This window comes from Carcharhinus amblyrhynchos, chromosome 1, assembly GCF_965287045.1.
Source record: "Carcharhinus amblyrhynchos chromosome 1, sCarAmb.v2.hapA, whole genome shotgun sequence".
Lineage (NCBI taxonomy): Eukaryota > Metazoa > Chordata > Chondrichthyes > Carcharhiniformes > Carcharhinidae > Carcharhinus > Carcharhinus amblyrhynchos.
Genome location: NC_137324.1, coordinates 88,766,302 through 88,788,766, shown reverse-complemented (window position 1 = coordinate 88,788,766; position 22,465 = coordinate 88,766,302). Strand labels below are relative to the sequence as shown.

At 43.3% G+C, this 22,465-nt stretch overlaps 1 protein-coding gene across 5 annotated transcripts in view; it reads left to right on the top strand.

Moving 5' to 3' along the window:
* The window catches only part of LOC145343059 (Krueppel-like factor 3), a 92,374-nt gene that overhangs the window by 45,250 nt on the left and 24,659 nt on the right, over positions 1–22,465 (top strand). For all 5 annotated transcript variants that reach the window (XM_080188882.1, XM_080188861.1, XM_080188872.1 and 2 more), the window contains 4 exons: positions 3,903–3,999; positions 16,775–17,207; positions 18,722–18,805; positions 18,991–19,132. In XM_080188882.1, the coding sequence (XP_080045008.1) occupies positions 3,943–3,999; positions 16,775–17,207; positions 18,722–18,805; positions 18,991–19,132 (716 nt within the window). In that variant the 5' untranslated portion in view covers positions 3,903–3,942. The remainder of the gene's footprint in view (positions 1–3,902; positions 4,000–16,774; positions 17,208–18,721; positions 18,806–18,990; positions 19,133–22,465) is intronic.

Below are 22,465 nucleotides of genomic sequence, written 5' to 3'. Positions count from 1 at the left end.
GTTAGTTTAACGTCTGTTGTAGAAAAAATGTTTGAATCCGTCATCAAAGAGGAAATAACGAGGCACCTAGAGAGGAATTGTTTGATAGAGCAGACGCAGCACGGATTCGTTAAGGGGAAGTCGTGTCCGACGAATTTATTGGAATTCTGAGGATGTGTCTAGTGCGGTAGATGGAGGGGAACCGGTGGATGTGGTGTTTCTCAATTTTCAGAAGGCGTTTGATAAGGTGCCGCACAAAAGGTTGTTACAGAAGGTTAGGGAGCATGGAGTTGGGGGTGAGGTGTTAGCGTGGATAGGGGATTGGCTGTCAAATAGGAGGCAGAGAGTGGGTGTCAATGGGTGCTATTTGGATTGGCGGTTGGTGACTAGTGGAGTGCCGCAAGGATCGGTGCTGGGGCCTCAGCTATTTACCATTTATATAGATGATCTGGAGGAGGGAGCTGAGTGTAAGGTGTCAAAATTTGCTGATGACACAAAGATAAGTGGAACAGCAAATTGTGGGAGGGTGTGGAAAGTCTGCAGAGGGATCTAGGTAGGCTGAGCGAGTGGGCGAGGACCTGGCAGATGGAATACAATGGAATCCACTTTGGCAGGAATAATAGTAGGAAGGACTACTACTTACAGGGCGAAAAGCTGCAGCATGCTACGGTGCAGAGGGACCTGGAGGTCCTTGTGCGTGAGTCGCAAAAACCCAGCCTACAGGTGCAGCAGGTGGTCAGGAAGGCAAATGGGATGCTGGCCTTCATAGCGAGGGGGATTGAATATAAAAGTAGGGAGGTCTTGCTGCAACTTTACAGGGTACTGGTGAGGCCGCAGCTGGAGTACTGTGTGCAGTTTTGGTCGCTGCACTTGCGCAAGGTTATTTTGGCCTTGGAGGGAGTGCAGAGGAGGTTCACTAGGCTGATACTGGAGTTGAAGGTGTTGAGCTATGAAGAGAGGCTGAATAGACTGGGCTTGTACTCGTTAGAGTTTAGAAGGATGAGGGGGGATCTTATAGAGACGTATAAGATGATGAAAGGGATGGATAGGGTAGAGGTGGAGAGGTTCTTCCTGCTCAGAAAGGACAGCAGGACTAGAGGGCACAGCCTCAAGATAAGGGGGGGGGAGCAGTTTAGAACGGAGTTGAGGAGGAACTTCTTCACTCAAAGGGTGGTGAATCTCTGGAATTCTCTGCCCGTTGAAGTGGTGGAGGCTACCTCACTAAATATATTTAAGACGCGGGTAGATAGGTTTTTGGTAGGCAAGGGAATTAAGGGTTATGGGGAGAAAGCGGGAAAGTGGAACTGAGCCACTTCAGATCAGCCATGATCTTATTGAATGGTGGGGCAGGCTCGAAGGGCTAGATGGCCTACTCCTGCTCCTATTTCTTAGTTCTTATGTTCTTATGTACTTTACAGCAATGACCACACTTCAAAAAGTACATTATTGGCTGTAAAGTGCTTTGGGACAACCCATGATTGTGAATGGCACATTTTAAATGCAAATTCTTTCCTTTTTTCTATCTATTAGTTTTTCTTGAAACTCCTTGATTTAGAATTAAATGCTGCCAACACATTTAAGCTGTAACAGGCACATCAGGCAACCGTGTTAGTCAGATTCTACCAAGGGATCATATGTGCTGCTTTCTCCTTTGGGATGGGTGATGATTAAAGATGCTTTGTTGTTGCCCTTAAAAGATTGTCATTTCTATTCTGGAGAGTGTAATTCCTCCCCCGAGCTTGGGTGGGTGAGAAGGCCAGTCACACCACGCTTCTGCCATGACACATGCAACTTTTAACAAAGGCCAGTACACCCTTTCCATAGTTATTCAGGTAACAAGTTGTTCTCAATTGTTGGTGAGGCTATCCATCGTCACTAAACAACTGATGGTGAGTGATACACCCTTTGGTGTGTTCGTTTGTGTAAAATTAGTGGACAGTTTACTGCTGCCCCTCAATGCCAGTTTCAAACAAAGGGAGGGGAGCCCCTCAGTTCTCATGGGGACTATTGTGCTACTTGGGAAGATACAAAGAGAAAGGGAAGGGAAGGCACTGAAATAGCAGAAACTATGTTTTTAAATTAAAATGGATGCTGTATCATTTGAGTTGATTGGTCAAAAATTAAGAGAATAGTCTTAAAGTATTTAACTATCTGTGCCTCGAGCTAATACAGTAGTCTTCTTTTCATCTGGGAATTTATCTCTCAAACCTTGATTTTAACTCTGGTGGAAATAACGCAAGTGGGAGGGTTGCGTTGGGGGGGGGTTGCAGAAATGAATGCAACTCGGCAGAGTGAGTTTCAGTCAATTTTAAGTGAGTTAGTTGCCAGTATGAAGTGGCAGCTATCTGAATAGTGGGAGCTGAATGTTCCATCCATTAAGACATTGTCGATTTCACTGGGATTTCCAATTTCCTATATTTTGGTTCACCCAGTTATGTTAAGCAGTGACAGGACAAATATTTATTCAAAACTTGAATAACAATTTAGATGTTAGAACATAACTGGAAGGATAAGTTTTGCAAATATTTCCTTTCCGCTTGAGGAATCCTGTAGGGAATCCTGTGGGAACTCCTGACTTGAGTGCCCGTCTTCACCCCTATGTTCCCAATAGTGAAGAAACACAAATTTGAGAATTATTTTTTGTAGGTTTGCTGTAACTCCATGATTGCTGCACATTAGCTGTCTGCCTATGTTACTGTGCTATATGTGAAAAAGGGGAAAAACGTTATTTACAGCCTATGAGCTGAATTTTGAAATAAGGAAGACATGCATCTTCAGCAGTTTTGAGAAAAAGCAGAACTCTTTTTTTTTAAATTAGCACTCTCTCAATGGAAAACTGAGAAAATAGAGTGTTTATTTGGGAAATGGGAAGATCCATTACAGCCATGCGTAACTTGTATCATAATAGTATCTGGCACAAGTCACTCATTCTGTAGTTTCACATGTTCGCATTTATTGCCCCATGTGTTTGTAAATATGTGGAAAGTGCTTGGGATATGGGTCGAATGAAGCCAGATCTCCTCCTTTTTCTGTGCTGCAGTGCAGAAAAAATCCCCTTTGTCACCTCATTAAAAATTCCCAAAGGACTTGTACTTCCCATTGTGTGGTGTATTTTTGGTGCATCCTTTTTTTAAATGTGTGTTAATGAAATAGTTCATGGATGATAAAATGGTGTTAATAAATGAAGTGCAGCTTTTAATTTGCAATGAACCATGTACTCACCTTAAGTCCTTTTCTGTTATATTGGGTCACATTGTCTCATAAAAACACTTGAATATAACATTTTAAGCAATTTTCATATAAATATTTTCATACTTATGAAAGGAACAAGCCTTGTAAACAGAATGTACCGCAACTGAAAACCTGGCAAACATTTAGTTTGATTACATAAAAACCATTTTTAAATTTAACCTTTTCACAAAATTGCAAAAGTTACTATTCCAACAGCAGCTTTCACGGAAATATTTATTAGGTCTGATTTTGACTCCCTCAAACCTGATTCGTTTACACAGCTTTAAAATCAGGCATATTCTCAAGAGATTTGAGGGGTGGGGCAGACACAGGCAGGCATACGGTGGAGATAGGCCACACTGCAGCTGCCCATCTTTTCTTGGGTGTTGTGTTTAGCTGGGTTGTTTTCCTTTTATACAGATGAAGAGCAATTGCAATGTGCTTTCATTGGCATCAGCCTGTTGCTCTTTCCTCAGGAATGTATTTTGCAGTTTGTGGGAGGAAACCTATTGTACAGCCCTCCAGGAAGTGGACAAAACTGATTGGTACTTCCCCATTTCTTCTTGAAGGCTACATGTAAGCTGCACTGGCTTGCTTCCATAGTTGCTTAATCCACTTGAGTTGTCCTTTTATATTTAGGCACGGAATGAGTTCATGATTCAAGTTCAAGACCTTCTCTTTTTGTTTGATAGGCAGAAAACCCAACTCTTCTGGCGTTTCAACTCATTCAAAATGCTTATGTTTGACCATTTGCCTGGCAAACAAGACCCAATGGAACCAGGTTCAATGGTGAGTATGAATTGGCATTGCAAATGATTAGTTAAGAAACAATATCTCCTGGAGTCAAATCCATTACCTATTTTTTGATTCAGGATTTCCTAGATGCTTCATTAATACAGATGAAATGGTCATGCTAATTTACAGGAGAACTTCCTTCTTCAAAACATGGCTGCCATTTAAACAGGATTGTTTCTTTTTAACAGTGGGTCCTGAAAGGTATACATTGTGATTAAGCTTCAGCACAGAGAATTTGTCCAGTTAATAGCCGAGCCATGCAGATCTAAATGCTCTCCTTTTGATTGACAGTCTGTGCCATTAGATAATCTCAGTTGGGGTTAAAAGGAGAACCCAGGCAAGAATTTCCACTCCTCATGACCATTATCCAATGACCCTCTGCTGGAAATATCCATCTGTGGACTTTGGATGAGAACAGGTTCTAACAGGTTCCACTTCTGAAAAATCGGAGCAGGAGTAGATCATACATCCCCTTGAGCTATTCTGCTTATCAATGCTATTATGATTGGTCTTCTACCCCATTCTGTCAATCTTTGAGTATACTCAACGAATAAGCATGCACTGCTCCCTGGGGTGAATAATTCCAAAGATTCACCACACTTTGTGAAGAAAGTTTTCCTCTTCTCAGTTCTAAATAGCTAATCCCTTTGTCTGAGACTATAACCCCACTTTCTAGATTCCCCAGTCAGGCAGAATATTTTCTAAGCACTTACACTATCAAACCGCATAACAATTTAACATGTTTCAGTTTGAATGCTTCTCATCCTTCTAAATTCCAAGAATTATAAGCCTAGTTTACTTAATCTCTCCTCATACATCAATCCCCTCACCCCAAAAATGGGCTGAGTGAACCTTTATTGCCTCTCTCTCGAGCAAGTTTGTCCTTCCAGAAACAGAACAAACTGTACAATGTATTCTAGGTGTGGTCTCAATGCCTTGTATAATGTAGTAAGATTACTTTACTCTTAGGCCTGCCTAATTGTTTGCTGTACTTGCATGTTAACTTTGTGATTCTTGTGCAGGGAGACCCATACCCCACCCCCTCAAATGCAAATATTTCACACAATCTATGTTTCACTATTGAGAAAATATTCAGCTTTTTTATTTTTCATACTAAAGCTTCACATTTGTTACATTGTGCTCCATCTACCTGTTGACGCACCCAACCTGTCTGTTTTTTTTCTGCATCTTCCGCCCTGTTTATCTTCCCATCAGATTTTGTATCATCAGCAAACTTCAATATGTAACGCACAGTCCCCTCAGGCCCAACTGCAGATTCTTGTGGTGCCTCTCTAGTTAAAGCCTGCTAACCTGAAAATGTCCTGTGTATACCTACTCTCTGTTTTCTGTCCATGGGGAGGCAGTGGCTTAGTGATAGAGAGACCCAGTGTAATGCTCTGAGGACCCAGATTCGAACCCCACCATGGTGGGTGGTGGAATTTGAATGGTAACTCAGTGTAAACAATTGGTGTAACAAAAGATAAGTACAAACAAAATATTGTTGAACAGTCCTGTAGAAATAATAACTAAATCAGATAAGGTGAGAAGTTGCAACTGTGGAGTGTGTCTTGATTAAGGAACAAGAGTTGCAAAATAGTCTGGAACTTCTGTTATTAATGAGCTGCTTGTTTAATTCTTCAGCCAAGTTCTCCCCATCATTCACCCTCCTCTTCTCAAAACATTGACTGTTTGTTGGAATACTGTTCCCAGATACTGATACACAGAGGGCGGTGGGTGCCTGGAACTCGCTGCTGCAGGGGAGATAGTGGAAGCAGATAGAAAAGTGACTTTTAAGGGGCGTATGGACATGTGAATGAAGGGATGGGGTCCCTGGAAGGGAAGAGGGTTTTAGTTCAGTTGGGCAGCATGGTTGGTGCAGGCTTGGAGGGCCAACGGACCTGTTCCTGTGCTGTAATTTTCTTTGTTCTAGATGCAGAACATCTTCCAATACCATTCGTCAGGTGGCCATTATTACCTTTGCCACAACTATTTGTTAGTTTGTAAACAATATGGACTGGATCTTATGGCCACCCTGCCGGATGTGTTTTCAGTGGGTGGGGGCATGGGGGGCAAGTATGTTGGGTGGCTAGCCCATCATTATTCCCCTCACCCTGAGCTGACTGTTGTAATATGCTAGGTGGATGGATGTTGAATTTGTTAGTGGGAGATTTGCTCTCTTCTTAGTGCCCTCATGTTTATATGGGGGGGTGGGGGTAGCTAATTTTAATATCAGTGCTATGGTCTGGTGGACATTGTCTGATTCCGTCCACTTCCAATGTTTCTGATCTATTTGTCTCAGCTATCCACTGGGTAAAATGGGGGACTTGTCAGTAAGGCAGTTAGGTCAAGCCTTGGAGGAGGAGCTACACCTACTCCAGTCAGCTTGGATCATGTAGATCAAGCCCAAGACAGGTGGTGAGAGCCCTGTCTTGTCAGCTTGGATCGGGAATGTCCCAACTTGTTGGGACTGTGAATTGGCTTTAATTTGACTTGATTGGATTGGAATAAGGTAAATAATAAAAAAAAATTGTGTGGCCCAAATACAGCACCATCTAGTGACACTCCTTGCAAGAGTACAATATATGCAACCTTTAGGGTTGGACTTTTGCAGAGTTGGGCCTATTTTTGAAACCTTTAAAAATGGTGGGCATGACCTGAGTCTGGAGTTTTCGCCCCATTCCTAGCACCGGCAATCTGAAATAAACATACAAGATTGTGGAAATTTTCAGCAGATCAGGCAACATTTATGAAGAGAGAAACCAAGATAATACTTCAGGTATGGAGGATAATTATTGTCCTGAAATATTAACTCTGTTACTCTTCTCAAAGATGTTATCTGGTCTACTGACTATTTCCAGGATCTTGTGTTTTAATTTCATATTGATTAGTAACATGATTTAAGTGTTGAGAATAATCTGTTCTCAGCATAGAGACTTGTGAATATTTTAAATATTGAGATTAATTTGGGGTCATGCAAAGGAGATCTTGTTCAACCAGACTTTTCTGGACGAATCCAAAAACGCAGTTTGAGAAGAGTCACAAAACGTCCTGTGGATCAATCAAGTTCCTACCATTTAAATAAAAAAAGGAGCCCATTTGACCATCTGTTTTACCATATGGGCCCTGGAACTATTATTGATTATTCTCCACTTGGTAGATTTCTGGTGGAGATTCCGCAAGTGCTTCAGTGTTGGGCAGGTGCTGGTGTCATAGCTGTTCTGGAATAACTTGGGCTGGGGAAAGCCAATTCTGTAGGACATGTTATCAATCTTACCACTGAGATGCTGTTCCTATGTTCAGGATATCAATTGATCTTTAATGTCATGGGTGTTATCTAAATTGACTGAACATCTCTCAAATGGAGGCTGCAGTAGTATTATTCACTTAGCACTTTTGGCTGCAGGCACATGCAAACACTTCAGTCTGTTACCATCATTTATGGGCAGCGTGGTAGCTCAGTGGTTAGCACTGCTGCCTCACAGCGCCAGGGGCCCGGGTTTGATTCCCAGCTTGCACTGTGGAGTTTGCACATTCCTCCTGTGTCTACATGGGTTTCCTCCAGGTGCTCCCATTTCCTCCCACAGTCCAAAGATGTGCTGGTTAGGTGAATTGGGCATGCTAAATTGCCCCTTAGTGTCAGGGAACTAGCTAGGATAAATCCATGGGGATGTGGGGATAGGGCCTGGTTGGGATTGCGGTTGGGCTAAAATGGGCTAAACTCAATGGGCTAAATGACGACCTCCTGAACGAATCATAGCATTCTATGATTCGACTGACTGCACATTCTTCACTGGATGTGGTACATTGGTTTTGAATTCTATTTTCCTGTTTAGAATCTACTGCACACAGATGCCTCTGTGCAACTGCTTCACTAGGTTGATGTTTCATCTTCAGGTGTGCCTGGTGCTGCCCCACTGATGATCCACTTCAGATCAGCCATGATCTTATTGAATGGCGGGGCAGGCTATATGGCCTACTCCTGCTCCTATTTCTTATTTCTTATGTTCTTATGTTAGAATCATCAATGTCAGATATTTATTTTATTTCATGGATTGTGAGCATTTGTCGCCCAACCCTAATTGTACTTGAAAACGTGATGGTGAGGTGCCTTTTTGAATTGATGCAGTCTATCTGGTAAGGAATTCCTGTTAAGGAATCCCAATGACCCAGTGACTGTGGAGGAATAGCGATTATATGTCATGAGATCCCAAATTACGGTCGCATATAATTCTGCTGTTCAAGACTCACAGCATCTCACAAATGTCAGTTTTGTGCCTTGCATTTGCTTCACTTTGTTAACCTGTTGGGTTTTTACAACTTTGCAACAGCTTATTTGGTCTGTTTATTCCTAATGTCAGATTTATTGAATTTCCAATTTGACGTGGTGAGATTTAAATTCATAACTTCCGGGTTCCAACTCAAGTGTCAGAACCAACAGATAAGCCGATCTTAAAAAAAAAACCAACTGAATTTAAAATGAATACTGTGCAACACTGTAGAACTATTTCAGATGTGAGACATTAGCAGATGTAGCATTTTATTCCAACATGCTGAATGCCAGCAGCAATGCATCATCAACAAAGCAGCAATGATCAACACCACTTCAAATGCTCAAACCTTGAAGCATCAAAAATCAGAAGTCCCATTTCATACAGTTCTAACAACTTCCACGAGGAAGTTTATCTTCTCTCTCACTCAGAAAACTATCAATTTTTGATTTTTTAAATTCATTTGTGAGACATGGGCATCGCTAGCTGGCCAGCATTTATTGCCCATCCCTAGTTGCCAGAGGGCAGTTGAGAGTCAAACACATTGCTATGGCTCTGGAGCCACATAAAGGCCAGATCAGGTAAGGATGGCAGATTTCCTTCCCTAAAGAACATTAGTAAACCAGAAGGGTTTTTCCAACAATGGATTCATGGTCATCAGCAGACTCCTAATTCCAGAAATCTTTTTATTGAACTCGAATTCCACCATGGCAGGATTTGAACCTGGGTCCCCAGAACATTAGCTGAGCTTCTGGATTAATAGTCCAGCAATGATCCCATTAGGCCATCGCCTCCCCCTATTTGTTGTTATAGATATTAGTTGTTTAGTAAGTGTTATTTTGTACATTGCAGTACATGATTAAAAAAAACAGGTTTTCTATCCAAAGCGCAGGCTCAAGGGGCCAGATGGCCTACTCCTGCTCCTAGTTCTTACGTTTTTCTTTACTTGGATTATTGGCGTGTAACAATTTAACAGAGCGGGTCTAGTTGCCTCCAATACATTCTGTTTGCACGGATTCCATCCCTGAGCTAGCAAAGCAACTGAATTCGACCCGATAGTTATACATGTTGTTACAAATTTGGAGCTGTTGCTCATTTCAGCTCATTGCTGCTGATGCCAGGAAAAGCCAAAATTTGAGACAGTATTCATTCCCATTAAATTCCAAGGGAAAATGTCTCTTCTCTTGACCTCAGTTTTGTCTGGAGCAGTGGAGCAGATGATTTACGTAAGACTGATATTAATACTTGCAGGAGATGTGCTTCATCACTGGCAAACAATTTAATTAAATCAAATTCTATACTTCTCAATGCATGAACTGATTTAAGTCAACCCTCACCATAGACTCAGGGGAACTGTGCTTAGAGCAGGCCATCCTGATGTGAAGCAAATGTAATCTCCAGAGGTTTGACAGTACAAATAAGGTTTCATATTCAACAAAGCTCAACATGACCACTTAGCAAAGGCGAGGCTGCTGCTAATTTTTTGAATAAAGCACTACATGATGCATTAAATTGGGGAAGCAGTGATATAAAATTCAAATCTCTCAGGTACCTATTAATGAGCAGGAGGAATTAGGATATTGGTTAATTGCCACAGATTTGCCTGTTGACTAAGAAGATTTACAGAAAGACAGTTGTTTACAATGTTCGTCCTTAAAGGTTCCACTGTTCATGTAGATGTTACTTTCTTTAGCAATGTATGCTGAAGAAAAGCTCAATTGTCAGTAATTGTGAACGGGAGGCAGAATAAATTATTAACTTTTCAGTGCATTTTAGATCAGGACTGGGGGAACAAAGCATCTATATAAAATATATCAAATAAAAATGTAATAAGCCACATCTGCTAGCACAGAGTCCCTCCAGTGCAGGAGGAGGCCATTCAGCTCATTGGATCTCCAACAGAGCATCATAGCCAGGCCCTCCCTATCCCCATAACCCACTTATCCCCCAATCCTGGGACACCAAGTGGCAATTGAGTATGGCCAATCCACTTAACCATCTCTCCACTCCTCACTTACTACTTTGACCAAAAAGCTATAAATATTTGGCAGTTTTCTTACATGATCTATCAATGGCTGCGATTTCTCCCATCCTGCTGTGCTAAAAAATTAGTGAAGTGGGCTGGGAGAATCTCACGGCAGGCAATGTGTAGGATTGGCGCATGTGTTTCTGCTTCGATAGCGTCTCCCAGCGTCGGATTTCCAGTAGCGTCTGCTCCATGCCAGATATCGATGGGGAGGCATGTAAGTCATTTAAATCTAAATTTAAATTTATTTTTAGTGTGATTCGTGGGTCCAGGACAGAAGTCTCCAGGCCTGCTAGCTTCTCATTCCCACCTCCCCACCTCACCCGACAGCGGGATTTAGAGTAGCTCCCCACTAATGGGGAACTAGTGGCCTGACACTGCTGGAGTGAAGGGCGGGGGAGTCAATCGAGGCCCCTAGAGGTCGGGCAATGGGAGAGTGGTGTCCCCTGGGCATTGGCACCTTGGCAGTGCCAGTCTGTGCCTCTGGCACTGAATAAGAGGCAAAGTGCCCATACCCCGGAGCACCTTGGCTTTGCCCATTGGACATCGGGCAGTACCAAGGGAACAGGGTCTGATGGGGCAGGGCCGAGGTGATGATCAGTGGAGGTTGGGGATGGGGGATTCCATTGCCATTCTCTAGTTGGGATCAGTGGGGGAAGAAGGAGGCCAGCGATCAGGGTGGGGTGGGGGGAGGGCTAGCTGGAGTGGGCAGTCAGCCTGCTGTGGTGGGGGGATGAGGGAAGGGGGGGCAGGGGGTAACTGGAGGAGGGGAATTAGGAGGAGGGGGCTGAGATCAGGCGTGGACCAGGAGGGGTGGGGCCAAGGCTGGGCCTGAGAATGGTCAGGGGGGCCAGCAATCAGGCTGAGGGGGCGGAGAGCCAGTGTTGCAGGGGTTGCTGTACTGACCAGCAATCGAGAGGATGGCAGTGTGGAGCTATTGCTCATGTGCCAATCTCAGCACTGACAGATCGGTGCATGTGCAGTGGCCCACTCAGCACACTGATTTCAGTCTCTCCAGCGGGGATAGGTCCTGGCCCCTAATTTTTAATGATATTCATACTGGTGGCCTCTGTGGGAGATTCTTCTCCGACTGAAAAAACCAGGATGAATTACTCCAGTTTTCACTTTCGCTTAGAATTTTTTTGGGAGAATTCTGCTCGACATATTTTACCAAAGGGGCAGAATTTAAGTTTACACGATGATGAAGATGTTTGCTGAAGTATCCTGACTAATGCCTTATCTCTGACACTTTCAGCACTGAGGAATTTGGTAGATGTGGGCAGCCCCACAATTTTGATGGTGTCTAATTTTTGAGTAAAAAGAAAATAAGATTTCTTCCTTTCTGCTGACATTTCTGCAGTTAATTAAGTCTAAAGAACTTGATCAAGATAGGCCATGCTGATCATACTGAGGATTTCCCCTTCCTGTGAAATTGAGAAAGTGTGTTTTTCCAGTGTTTTGCCTGAGCTCAGTAACACACTAGGTGCACACAATGATTTTATCAGTAGGATAACCAGCTGGTCAGAAAATCCAAAACAGTTTCATTCACCAGAGAGAGATGTAAAATGGATTAAAACATTGAATTGACAATCACGCTAATTACTGTTGACATATCTGACAGGTCTAGTTGCAGGTAACTTGGAGCCGCACGGATTCTTGGAATTCCTCTGTGACGGAAACAAGGAAAGAAAAGACTGCTTTTATATACCACCTTTCATGACCCAATGATGTCCTAAAGCGCTTCACAGTCAATGATTTGATTTATTATTGTCGCATGTATTGGGATATAGTGAAAAGTAATGTTTTCTTGCACGCTAAACAGGCAAAAACATAGAGTACATAGGGGAGAAGAAAAGGAGAGGGTGCATAATAGAGGGAGCAATTCTCCCCAAAAAATTCTAAGTGTCGAATTGGAGTAAAAACTTTTTTCAGCAGGAGTTTCAAAATGAATCCCCCACACTCTGTGCACTGCAGAGTGCACTAGCGTGAAATAGTCTCAAGAGCTGCGGCGGGGCTTATTTCTGCCAGAGAGCCGGCAGCATAGCACTGAGTGGGCCATTACGCTTGCACCAATCTATCAGCGCTGAGATTGACTCATGCACAGTGGCCCCTGTCTGCTGGCCTCCCAATTGCTGGCCAGATCGATCACTGGCCAACCCCATGACTACTGCATCGCTGCCGCCCCCCCCAAAACATGCCCCATCCAGCCTTGACCCGTACTCCCCCCCCTTCCTTCTCAGCCCCGATTGCTTGCCCACCTCCCTCTGCCACTCAGGCCTAAGTGCAGAGTGGTAGTGGGACCCCCCCCAACCCCACAGGTTGGCACTGCCAAGGTAGCAGTGCCCAGGGGACACCCTCCCATGCCCAACTTTCTGAGGAGGCCTCAATTACCCCCCCACTTCACTCCAGCGCAGTCAAGTGCCAGCTCCCTGCAAGTGGGGAGCTACTGTAAAGCCAGCTGCAGTGAATGGGGGAGAGGCTGGCAGACCTAGAGACTTCAGTCACGAGCCCGCTAATGATATTCAAATGGTGTTAAAATGAAAGTCTGCATACATTATGCAGCACCATGCCTGTTTCCAGCACAGATCTGATGGTGCCAGAAATCTGGCTGCCGGAGATGCATGGAGGCTGGGGCACCCAACGGGGAGTGCCTGAAATGGCCTCCGCTAGATTCTCCAGGCCTGCTGTGCTACAAATGCAGCACCGCGGGCTGGAGAATTGCCCCCATAGTGTTACATTCATAGCTAGTGTGTAGAGAAAGATCAGCTTAATATGGATGGCCCATTCAAAAATCTGATGGCAGCAGGGAAGAAACTGTTCATGAATTGGTACTTCTCTGAAGTGGCATTGTCGGAAACAAGTAAACATATAAAGAGCTGAGGAAACAAGAACCTCCTGTTGGAAGCTGGGTGAATATTATGAAAGAGTTTTTAAAAAAAAGGACAACAACATGGCCAGTTTAATTTTCCTCTGTATCACTCCAACTATTCTAAAAAAACCTATGTTTGTCATCAGTTACATGGAAAACCATTTACAATCATTGACTTTATCAGTCTGTTCACATCTATGAATTGCAGCAGATATTCAGAAAAGTAAATGGGCCGATATATCTGGCAATCTATCAATCAGAATTTTAACATGACGACATGCGAGTCTTAAAAGAGCATCGTCTCAATCACAGAGAAGAGATAACAACTAGCAGTCATGCAACTTTAAACATGATGGTCATAAATATCACCAGTTCATGATATCATTGTGATGCAACAACACATTTCTGTGTGAATTGTGTCAGCAAGTTATAGTGCCCTAATAAACTGCTGGAAATCGAAACTAAAAACAGGAAAAGCTGGAAATACTCAGCAGGTTTATCAGTATCTGTGGAGATAGAGGCAGAGTTACGGTCAGGTCGATGACCTTTCCTCAAAGCTAAAATCGTTTGATACGTAACAGGCTTAAATTAAATAGAGTCAGGGAAAGAGGGAATGGGCAGAACCAAAGGGAAAGTCTGTGTTGGGTGGAGGGCAGATGAGATTAAATCACAAAAGGGATGATGGAGCAAGGTAAAAGGGATAATAATGGAACAATTAAAGAATAGTTCAAGAAGAATGGTAAATGACAACAATCAAATCATTTCCAGCTACTGCTGCCTGAAAAAGTGGATTGTGATTTGAAATTGTTAACCTGATTATGGACGCAATCTTACCTGCCATTCACGTCACTCTCCCGCTGCAACGAGTTCAGAGATTTTGGGGGTCAGCTAAATCTCTGTTCACTGCAGTAGGATGGGAGAATCTTGCCAATGTGAACAGTGATAAGATTCCAGCTATTGAGTCTGGAAGGCAGTAAAGTGCCTGATTAAAGATGAAGTAGAGTGGCTCGAGTTTCCATTGAGCTTCAATAAAACAGTGTGGAAGACCGAGGACTAAAAACGACATATCAAGCAGTTCACATGAAGACAGTGCCTCTTCAAAGGCCAAACTCATTTACATCATTTATTGTATCATTTGCTTCATTCTAATTGCTGTTAATTTGTATATCGTTAAAGTTAATTGCCTTTATTCCTTTTTAAATGTAGTGAATGAAGGGATGCTTTAGCGCTGAATATCTAAAAGTGCGAAACCACTGTGCCATCTACTCCCCAGATCTGATGAAGTTCTGTTGTAGTCATATTGCACCTGTTTCCTTTTGGGTTTCGTGTGACAGTCCTAATTTCACGCATGCAAGATTGCTATAAATGTAGTTATAGCTTCCAATTTGAATTCAGTACATATCCTCCAACCTTATGAATTCCAGTAGTTGCTCTCTATATAATTACGGTGTGAGGTATCACGACAAGAAACCAATTGAAAAGGCCACCATTCACACCACTATTAGCAGCAAGCATCAATATAATTGCATTCTTCTATACCCTAGTCTACTGTTGGAACACGATTCAAAGGTGTTTTTCTTTGCCTCTGGAAACCTTAGCTTAAATTCAAGGTATCTGATTTAACTTTTGCGTACCTGTACTAAAATCTCAACTATGTGTTATCTTTTTTTAAGCTTGATGCTGCCAGTTAGGAAATGTTCATACATATTTTCTTTCCCTTATAACTCCCTGAAGGAGCATTTCTGCTTCTCTGAATTTTGTGGGAGGTCTATTCTAGTCCTCCGCTGGGCTAGTGTGCCAGGAAACACTCACTTTTTGCTTGAGCTGCTGAGTTAAAGTTACAGGTGGGTCCAGATGACCTCATCGAGATCCAAAATGCTATGGACAAATATCTTTGCCGGCTGCTTGGGGAAGCAGAGTGAGCAAGTGAAACATCAGAATCTGTCAGTTCCTGTAGCTCTGGGATTGGCAAGTAATGGCTAGTTTTAAATGTCCACCCATCTGGATTCCACCAGGAAGATAGGATTGAAACCATTCCACTATCCCTGAAATTATGTCAAAGTTTCACTTCAGCTTTCAAATATGAAAAACTCAGTCGCAATTCTCCCAAAAGCATTGAATTGGCGGGAAAACTGTTCTAGATCCCAACTGTTTTGTCAGTTCAACTTCTCACTCGAACCTCCCCACTCTGTGCACTGCAGAGGTCCCGATTATGAACCTCATTAAAAACCCAGGAGGAGAGGGGGGGGCCTATTCATGCCGGTGTTTGACAGCTCTGGAACTCTACGCATGTGCAGTGGCCGCAATCTATCAGACTCCCCGTTTGCTGCCCCTCCATGGCCTCCACAACAAATCCAGACCAGCCCTGACCTACCCCACCCCAGAGCGCCCTGATGTCCAGTCCGCCCCAGTCACTGCCCTCCTTCCATCCCAGACTGATCCCCATGCAGAGTGGCAACGGTAAGCCCCATCGTCACTGATCACCCCTAGGCCCTGACCCCTTGGCACTGCCTGATGCCTGGTGGGCAGTGCCAAGGTGCCCCTGGGCATGGGCACTTTGCCCCTTGGGCAGTGCCAGGGAGCACACTGCCAGGGTGCCCATGCCCAACCCACCCCCCACCACTGTCCAACACCTTGGGGAGCCCCAGTTGCCCCCCCCCTTCATTCCGGTGGCGACTCCCACTAGTTCTCTGAATGTGGGGAGTTAGTCTGAACCCCGCTGAAATGAAGTACTGCTGGCAGGGTGGGAGATTCAATCGGGACCAGTAAGTTCCTGATAATGAAATGTAAAAGACATTTAAAACATTAAAAACAGATTCAAATTACTTATCTGACTCCCTGCCGGTTTCCAGCGTGGTCTAGCCTGCGACTGTTCTCTGGCTCAGGGAGATGTGCATGCGTTCCTGGTGCATGCACAAATCCTGGAACAAGGCTGGCAACGTGCATCTCCCACCGCGACTCGCCAGAAAAGTTGCAGGTTGCGATGGAAGAATCGCGGTCTTCATTGCCTGAGAATGGCTGACATCTACTTGTGAATGTTTAGTATCTTCATCTGAAGTCCCTCTCTCCCCAAGTTTGTTGGAGATATTAATATGTTTGATAGAAATGGATAACATCTCTGTTCATGTAGGGGGAGAGGTTTCAGATGCATGCTTTTAAGCCGTTTATAATTTTAGACCTAAAATGTATCATTTCAGGCTGATGATGTGTACAGCAAGAAGTGGAAATTATTTCTGCTTTTAAACGCTTAAAGAACAAGTAACTTTACAAATACGTTTTTGACAGTTGGTGAGGTACTGAGGTCAATTTCAGTGACCCTGTCCATTACCGTCAAGGTTCAGGTCAGCTAGTTCACACAGACTGAGAAATGATATATGTGGTTCAGCTACTCCATACAACAACTAATCGTGCAATTAAAGGAATTAAATGGTCTGATTCCTGAATGTATTCTATAGTCACAGATACCTAAATCTCAGCATAGTGAAATATTCATTACTCTACTTCACAAATGATCAAAGTAGTTAAAAACTAGAGTGATCTAACTGTGTGATTCCAGAATTGTCATTTTAAACTTCTTTCTAGTAATTCTCCATTCTTTTCTTACAGCCATTCCAACAAGGGTATAGGGCCCGAATAAAGAATGATATCAAACCTGAGAATAAACACAGCTTCATTTATTCCCATGGCTGCCACAGTGGACTCTTTCAATCACTTGAGGCTAATGGAAGCCAAATTGAACCAGTCGATCTTTCACTGAATAAAAGACATTCTCCGCATATATCAAGTGCCCCCCCCTCTCCCTATTCAATGACTATGCTAACTTCTGCATCTCCGACAATGAACATATCTCGCTCCAGCTCACCTAATAAGAGGTCACCTCAACCTCCTATCAGCATGCCGCTAACCATCCCCACAGTGCTTACAGCTCCACTGTTATCCCGCTCAGGCTTGTATTCGGTCATTCACCCAGTGGTAGTACAGCCTGTTGTGTACACACAACCTATAATGATAAAGGACGAGATGAAAAATAATCCACAAGGTGAGTGCACTTTCTGGGGCCTATATTCTACTATCTGAGCAGGTCATAAAAGTCTACAGGGTCAGCAAACTTTGCCCTTTTTAATGTTGATATGTGCACTAATGATTTCATTGCAGCATGTATGAGATTATTGACAATTTGGACTCTTCTCACTATTACACTGAAGCATTGGACTAGATGTTTTAAGTCCTAGGCCGCAAAACCATAACCTTCTAGCTCAGAGTTGAAAGTACACACATGGCTCCCACTGAGCCATGCTGGCAATTAAAGTGATAACTTATTTCAAAGTTTTTTAATACTACTTAATTTCCCAAAAGCTTGGTTGGGTATTCCTCCCAGGGTTGGGATCACAATAGGGCAGACCTTCCACACTCCTGCAGTTCCCCCTGGTTGCCCTGACTTGCTTACCGGACCTAGCTATTGGCCATACACAGAGTTCTCCCAGTGAGATTTCCAATATCATGAGTGATCCCGACATGATTAAAGAGGAAATTAAAGCAGTGCTGCTATGAGTAGATTGTGACAGCACTGTGAGGTGCCTTAAGGGGCAAGAAAGCCTCTGAAGATGGCAGGAACTATATATGTGTAAGTCTTAAAGAGACAGAGAGACCAAGGACTGCAAGGATATCTGCACTGGGTCACGATTAGAAGAGAGGAGGTTTCAGCAGTGCTTTTTCCCACAATGCCTTGCATGTCAGGGCCATGACTACCCACCTCAGGTCTGCCAGCACCTTCCACCAGACAGTAATGAGGATGGCAATAATAGAAATGGATGGGAGAGAAATGGAATGGAAGAGCATGTTCTTAATTTCTCCCCACCCACAACCCAGCCAGTATTTACATATAATGGTCAAGGAAGGAATGATAGTCACGGCAGGACGAGGGAGGAACGTAGAGAACAAGCTAAGAGGTGGTGGTAGACCTCTGTGCTGCCTTTTCATCACTATCTCACCTGATTTGGCACTGGGTAAAACAGCTAAAATTTGCATATCAAATAATTGACATTGAAATTATCAGGATGGCATAGTAGTACACTGGTTAGCATTGCTACCTCAGAGTAGTAGGGACCCAGATTCAATTCCAGCCTTGGGTGACTAAATGTATGGGGTTTGCACATTCAGTTTCCTCCCACAGTCCAAAAGTGTGCAAGTTAGGTGGATTGGTCATGATAAATTGCCTCTTGGTGTAGGTTAAGGGAATTAGTGGGGTAACATGTGTGGCAATGAGGATAGGGTGATGGGTGGGCCTGGGTAAGATGCTCTGTTGGAGGATGGGTGCAGACCCGATGGGCCTCCTGCACACTAGGGATTCTATTTAATAAAATTCAAACATTTGCCGGAGTTCTACTGCCCCGCCCGCCATAGGAATCGGAGTGGACGAGGGACAGACAGTGGGAAGGTCCATTGACCTCAGGTGGGATTTTCAGGTCTCCGAGGCCGTAAAATCCCACTCATGATGCATTATTTGCTTTCTTGAGTACTTCATTTTTTCTAATATCTCTTTTCCTTTCTTAGGTCCTCTTATGCATTGTACAATCCCTGGTGCCCGACATCTTTCTAGGCAGCAGCATGTGCAACTTTGCAACCATCCGCGAGGAGGTGAGTAAGAACCACATCTTCCTGACTTGGAAATACACTGCACTAAATTCCAGTTACTAATACAAATGTAACGCGAGATTCAGTGCGAAGCTGTTTAGCGCTGAATATAAATGCGCGATATGATGCCATGCACCTCAAAAAATCTAGTTTTTGATTAACAGCTCCTTTTGTTTTCTGATGTGTAGATCAGCTACTTAATCCTGTTGAACAAGATCCCATGATGATGAAAGCAATAAAATGCAAGCAAGAGTTCGATTTTTTAAGCAATTGCATCAATGAGGTGCCTCCTTCAGCACACAGCCCTATGCAGTCCATTCCTTCACATGAGTAAGTAGTTTATACTCCTTTCTCTAGACCTTTTAATTTCACACATTAATATGGAGATAAAGGACATGAACACAAATGATCTAAAATGCAAAGGGAAAGGGAGGGAAAGGGTGAGGGGAGCTTCCTATCCCAATTCCCTATCTTTAGAATTCTATTGTCTTATTGCACCATGTGACTGCTGTGAAATACTGAGCCACCCAACCTGTCTTTCATTACATTTATACATGCAATGATGTACACCCTCAAAGAATGTAAGTCTGCAGGTTGTAGGAAGGTTTCTGTTCGTTGGGAAGGGCAACAAAACTTCACCGTCAATCGATGTTAGGTTGTCAGAAATCTTTTGTGCAAGTATATAGTGGCTGTGGCATGTTGGATCAAGAATTGCTATGAACACAGTCCCAGAAATTTGACTTATTGCACTGTTATTTGCTGTGACAGAATATTATAATAAATGCCAAGTTAACAGGTGGAATTATCAGTTATTCATTACCACTATGCTCAGCTTTTCAGTTGTGCAAAGGATTCGAGAAATGATTCCAAGTATTTAAAAGCTCAATTATTTTATCAGCAACCTAGAGGCTTGGAATTCCTTCCCTGAAGTCCTACATCTCTCTCTAACTTTCTTTCCTCCATGAAGACACTCTTTCAAACATACCTCTCTGCCCACTGGTCATCTGACCTTATATCTCATTACATGACAGTGTCAAGTTGTGCTTTTTAACCCTCCTGTGGAGCAACTGGGATGTTTTATTCTAGCAAAGGCACCATATAAATACAACATTGTTGTGTACGGTGCCTTTCACAACCTTCAGATCTCCCAAACTACTTGAAAATCAGTGTACTTTTGAAATGTAGTCATTGTAATGGTAAGAAACAAGAGGGTGGTCCCATAAGCATCAAGGAACTCCAGCAACGTTATTGCATAAAGGTTTTTCAGCATGTCACAAAATAGGAACATGACTAATACTGTATCAGAGAATCCTTAAGTGATATTACACATTCAGAATTGAACATTAACGAGGCAGTCAATAGCTGCCAAGCTTATCCAATGCAAGATCTGATTGGACTCTTGTTGCGCTGATTGTTGTTGGATTTTCTGGCCCTGACACTGACAGGCATCATCACGGGGAGGATGGGAAAATTTGGAGAATCGTTCTCTTTAAACGGCTTTCCACATTTTCCTATCCTGTCAGTGCCAATGCCCACTGGCGCTTTGACTGGAAATCCAACTGTTAATCTGAGAAGCATGAATTCAATGTTTTAAAATTCATATCTTTCAGTGCAGACATCAGTGTGCTTGGAGTCATGTCAGAAATTCAGTTCTAGAGTTCACTAGGTTCTGCAGGATTTTCTACAGTTCAGTATGCACCAAATGCATGAATCTCCATAGCATGAATTTGTAAAATCCACCCTGATATTTCCAATTGTGCAGTCAGAATGTAATGACACTGTGAGGACACATAAGAGAGCTGATGCATCATGATGACACATGGTTAGGGGAGATATTGTCATGGACAGAATTTATTTGTTCTCTTACTACCAATAATCAGTGTCTTTGCTTAGTCTTAGAGCATATATTCCTATTAAATAATTCAACAACAAGCTTTTGTGAGTTTAAAAAAAATTTATTCGCGTGCGCCTAACACAACTTAATATAATGTCACACACTCATTCTCGGGTGCATGCACACAGTTGCACACACATACACACACACATGTATATGCACATACACAAAGGAAGTGCATTTTTAAAGATTATATTTAATTCAGTCTCTGATTTATGATTTTCAGTCTCTCACATGGCAGGCCTGTGGTTTCTTGAGTGGATTCAGTGTTTTAAAGTGAAGGTGAGGGCCTTGTAAAGTAAAGGGTGTACAGCACATTGCAAGGTTTCTTGTGGTCAAGTATCTTTTCGCAGGTGAACTTTGAAATTGGATGGCTAAGTACTTTAGGTGTTCGATGACTGGTTGATGAATGATGTTTCTGCTGGATTTCCTGAGATAATAAGATGCACTCCCTGAAATTATCTTTGATAATGCTGGCTTCATACTCAATAAGCCCACTAGTCTAGGTTGGATGAGGAACGCCATCATGCGATGCTGATTGTGGCCATTGAGTTTCAATCTTTCCTTTTGTCCAATGTGAAACAAGGAGACAGGCGATCAGGAAACTCTAGACTGGTATTTATGTGTTGGCCCATCCTTAATGAGACGTGTGAATTCCATCAATGACTTTGAAATAAGCTCATCTATCGTGCCTTGCGAGCCTGGTAGAGTTCTTTGAAAATATGACTAAATACATTGACGAAGGAAGAGCGGTAGATGTGATTTATATGGACTTCAGCAAGGCATTCCATAAGGTCCCCCATGCAAGTCGTCTTGAGAAAGTAAGAGCGCATGGGATCCAAGGGATTGTTGCCTTGTTGATCCAGAACTGGCTTGCCCGCAGAAGGCAGAGAGTGATTATAGATGGGTCTTTTTCTGCATGGAGGTCAGTCACCAGTGGACTGCCCCAGGGATCTGTTCTGGGACCCTTGCTGTTTATAATTTTCAAAAATGACCTGGATGAAGAAGTGGAGGGATGGGTTGGTAGGTTTGCTGATGGTGTTGTGGATAGTTTGGAGGGATGTCAGAAGTTGCAGCGTGACATAGATAGAATGCAAGGCTGGGCAGAGAAGTTGCAGATGGACTTCAACCCGGATAAATATGTAGTGGTCCATTTTGGCAGGTCAAATGGGATGAAGGAGTATAATATCAAGGGTAAGACACTTAGCAGTGTAGAGGATCAAAAGGACCTTGGGGTCCAGGTCCATAGGACTCTTAGATCAGCCTCGCAGGTGGAGGGCGTGGTCAAGAAGGCATATGGTGTACTGGCCTTCATCAATCGAGGCTTTGAGTTTAGGAGTCGGGAGATAATGCTGCAGCTTTATAAGACCTTAGTCAGACCCGTCTTGGAGTCCTGTGCTCAGTTCTGGTTGCCTCATTACAGGAAGGATGTGGAAGCTATTGAAAGGGTGCCGAGGAGATTTACAAGGATGTTGCCTGGATTGGGTGGCGTGCCTTATGAAGATATGTTGAGGGAGCTCGGTCTTTTCTCCTTAAAGAAACGAAGGATGAGAGATGACCTGATAGAAGTGTATAAGATGTTGAGAGGTATAGATCGGGTGGATTCTCAGAAGCTTTTTCCCAGGGCTGAAATGGTTGCTACGAGAGGACACAGGTTTAAGATGCTGGGGAGTAGGTACAGAGGAGATGTCAGAGGTAAGTTTTTCACTCAGAGGGTAGTGGGTGAGTGGAATCGGCTGCTGTCGGTGGTGGTGGAGGCAAATTCAATA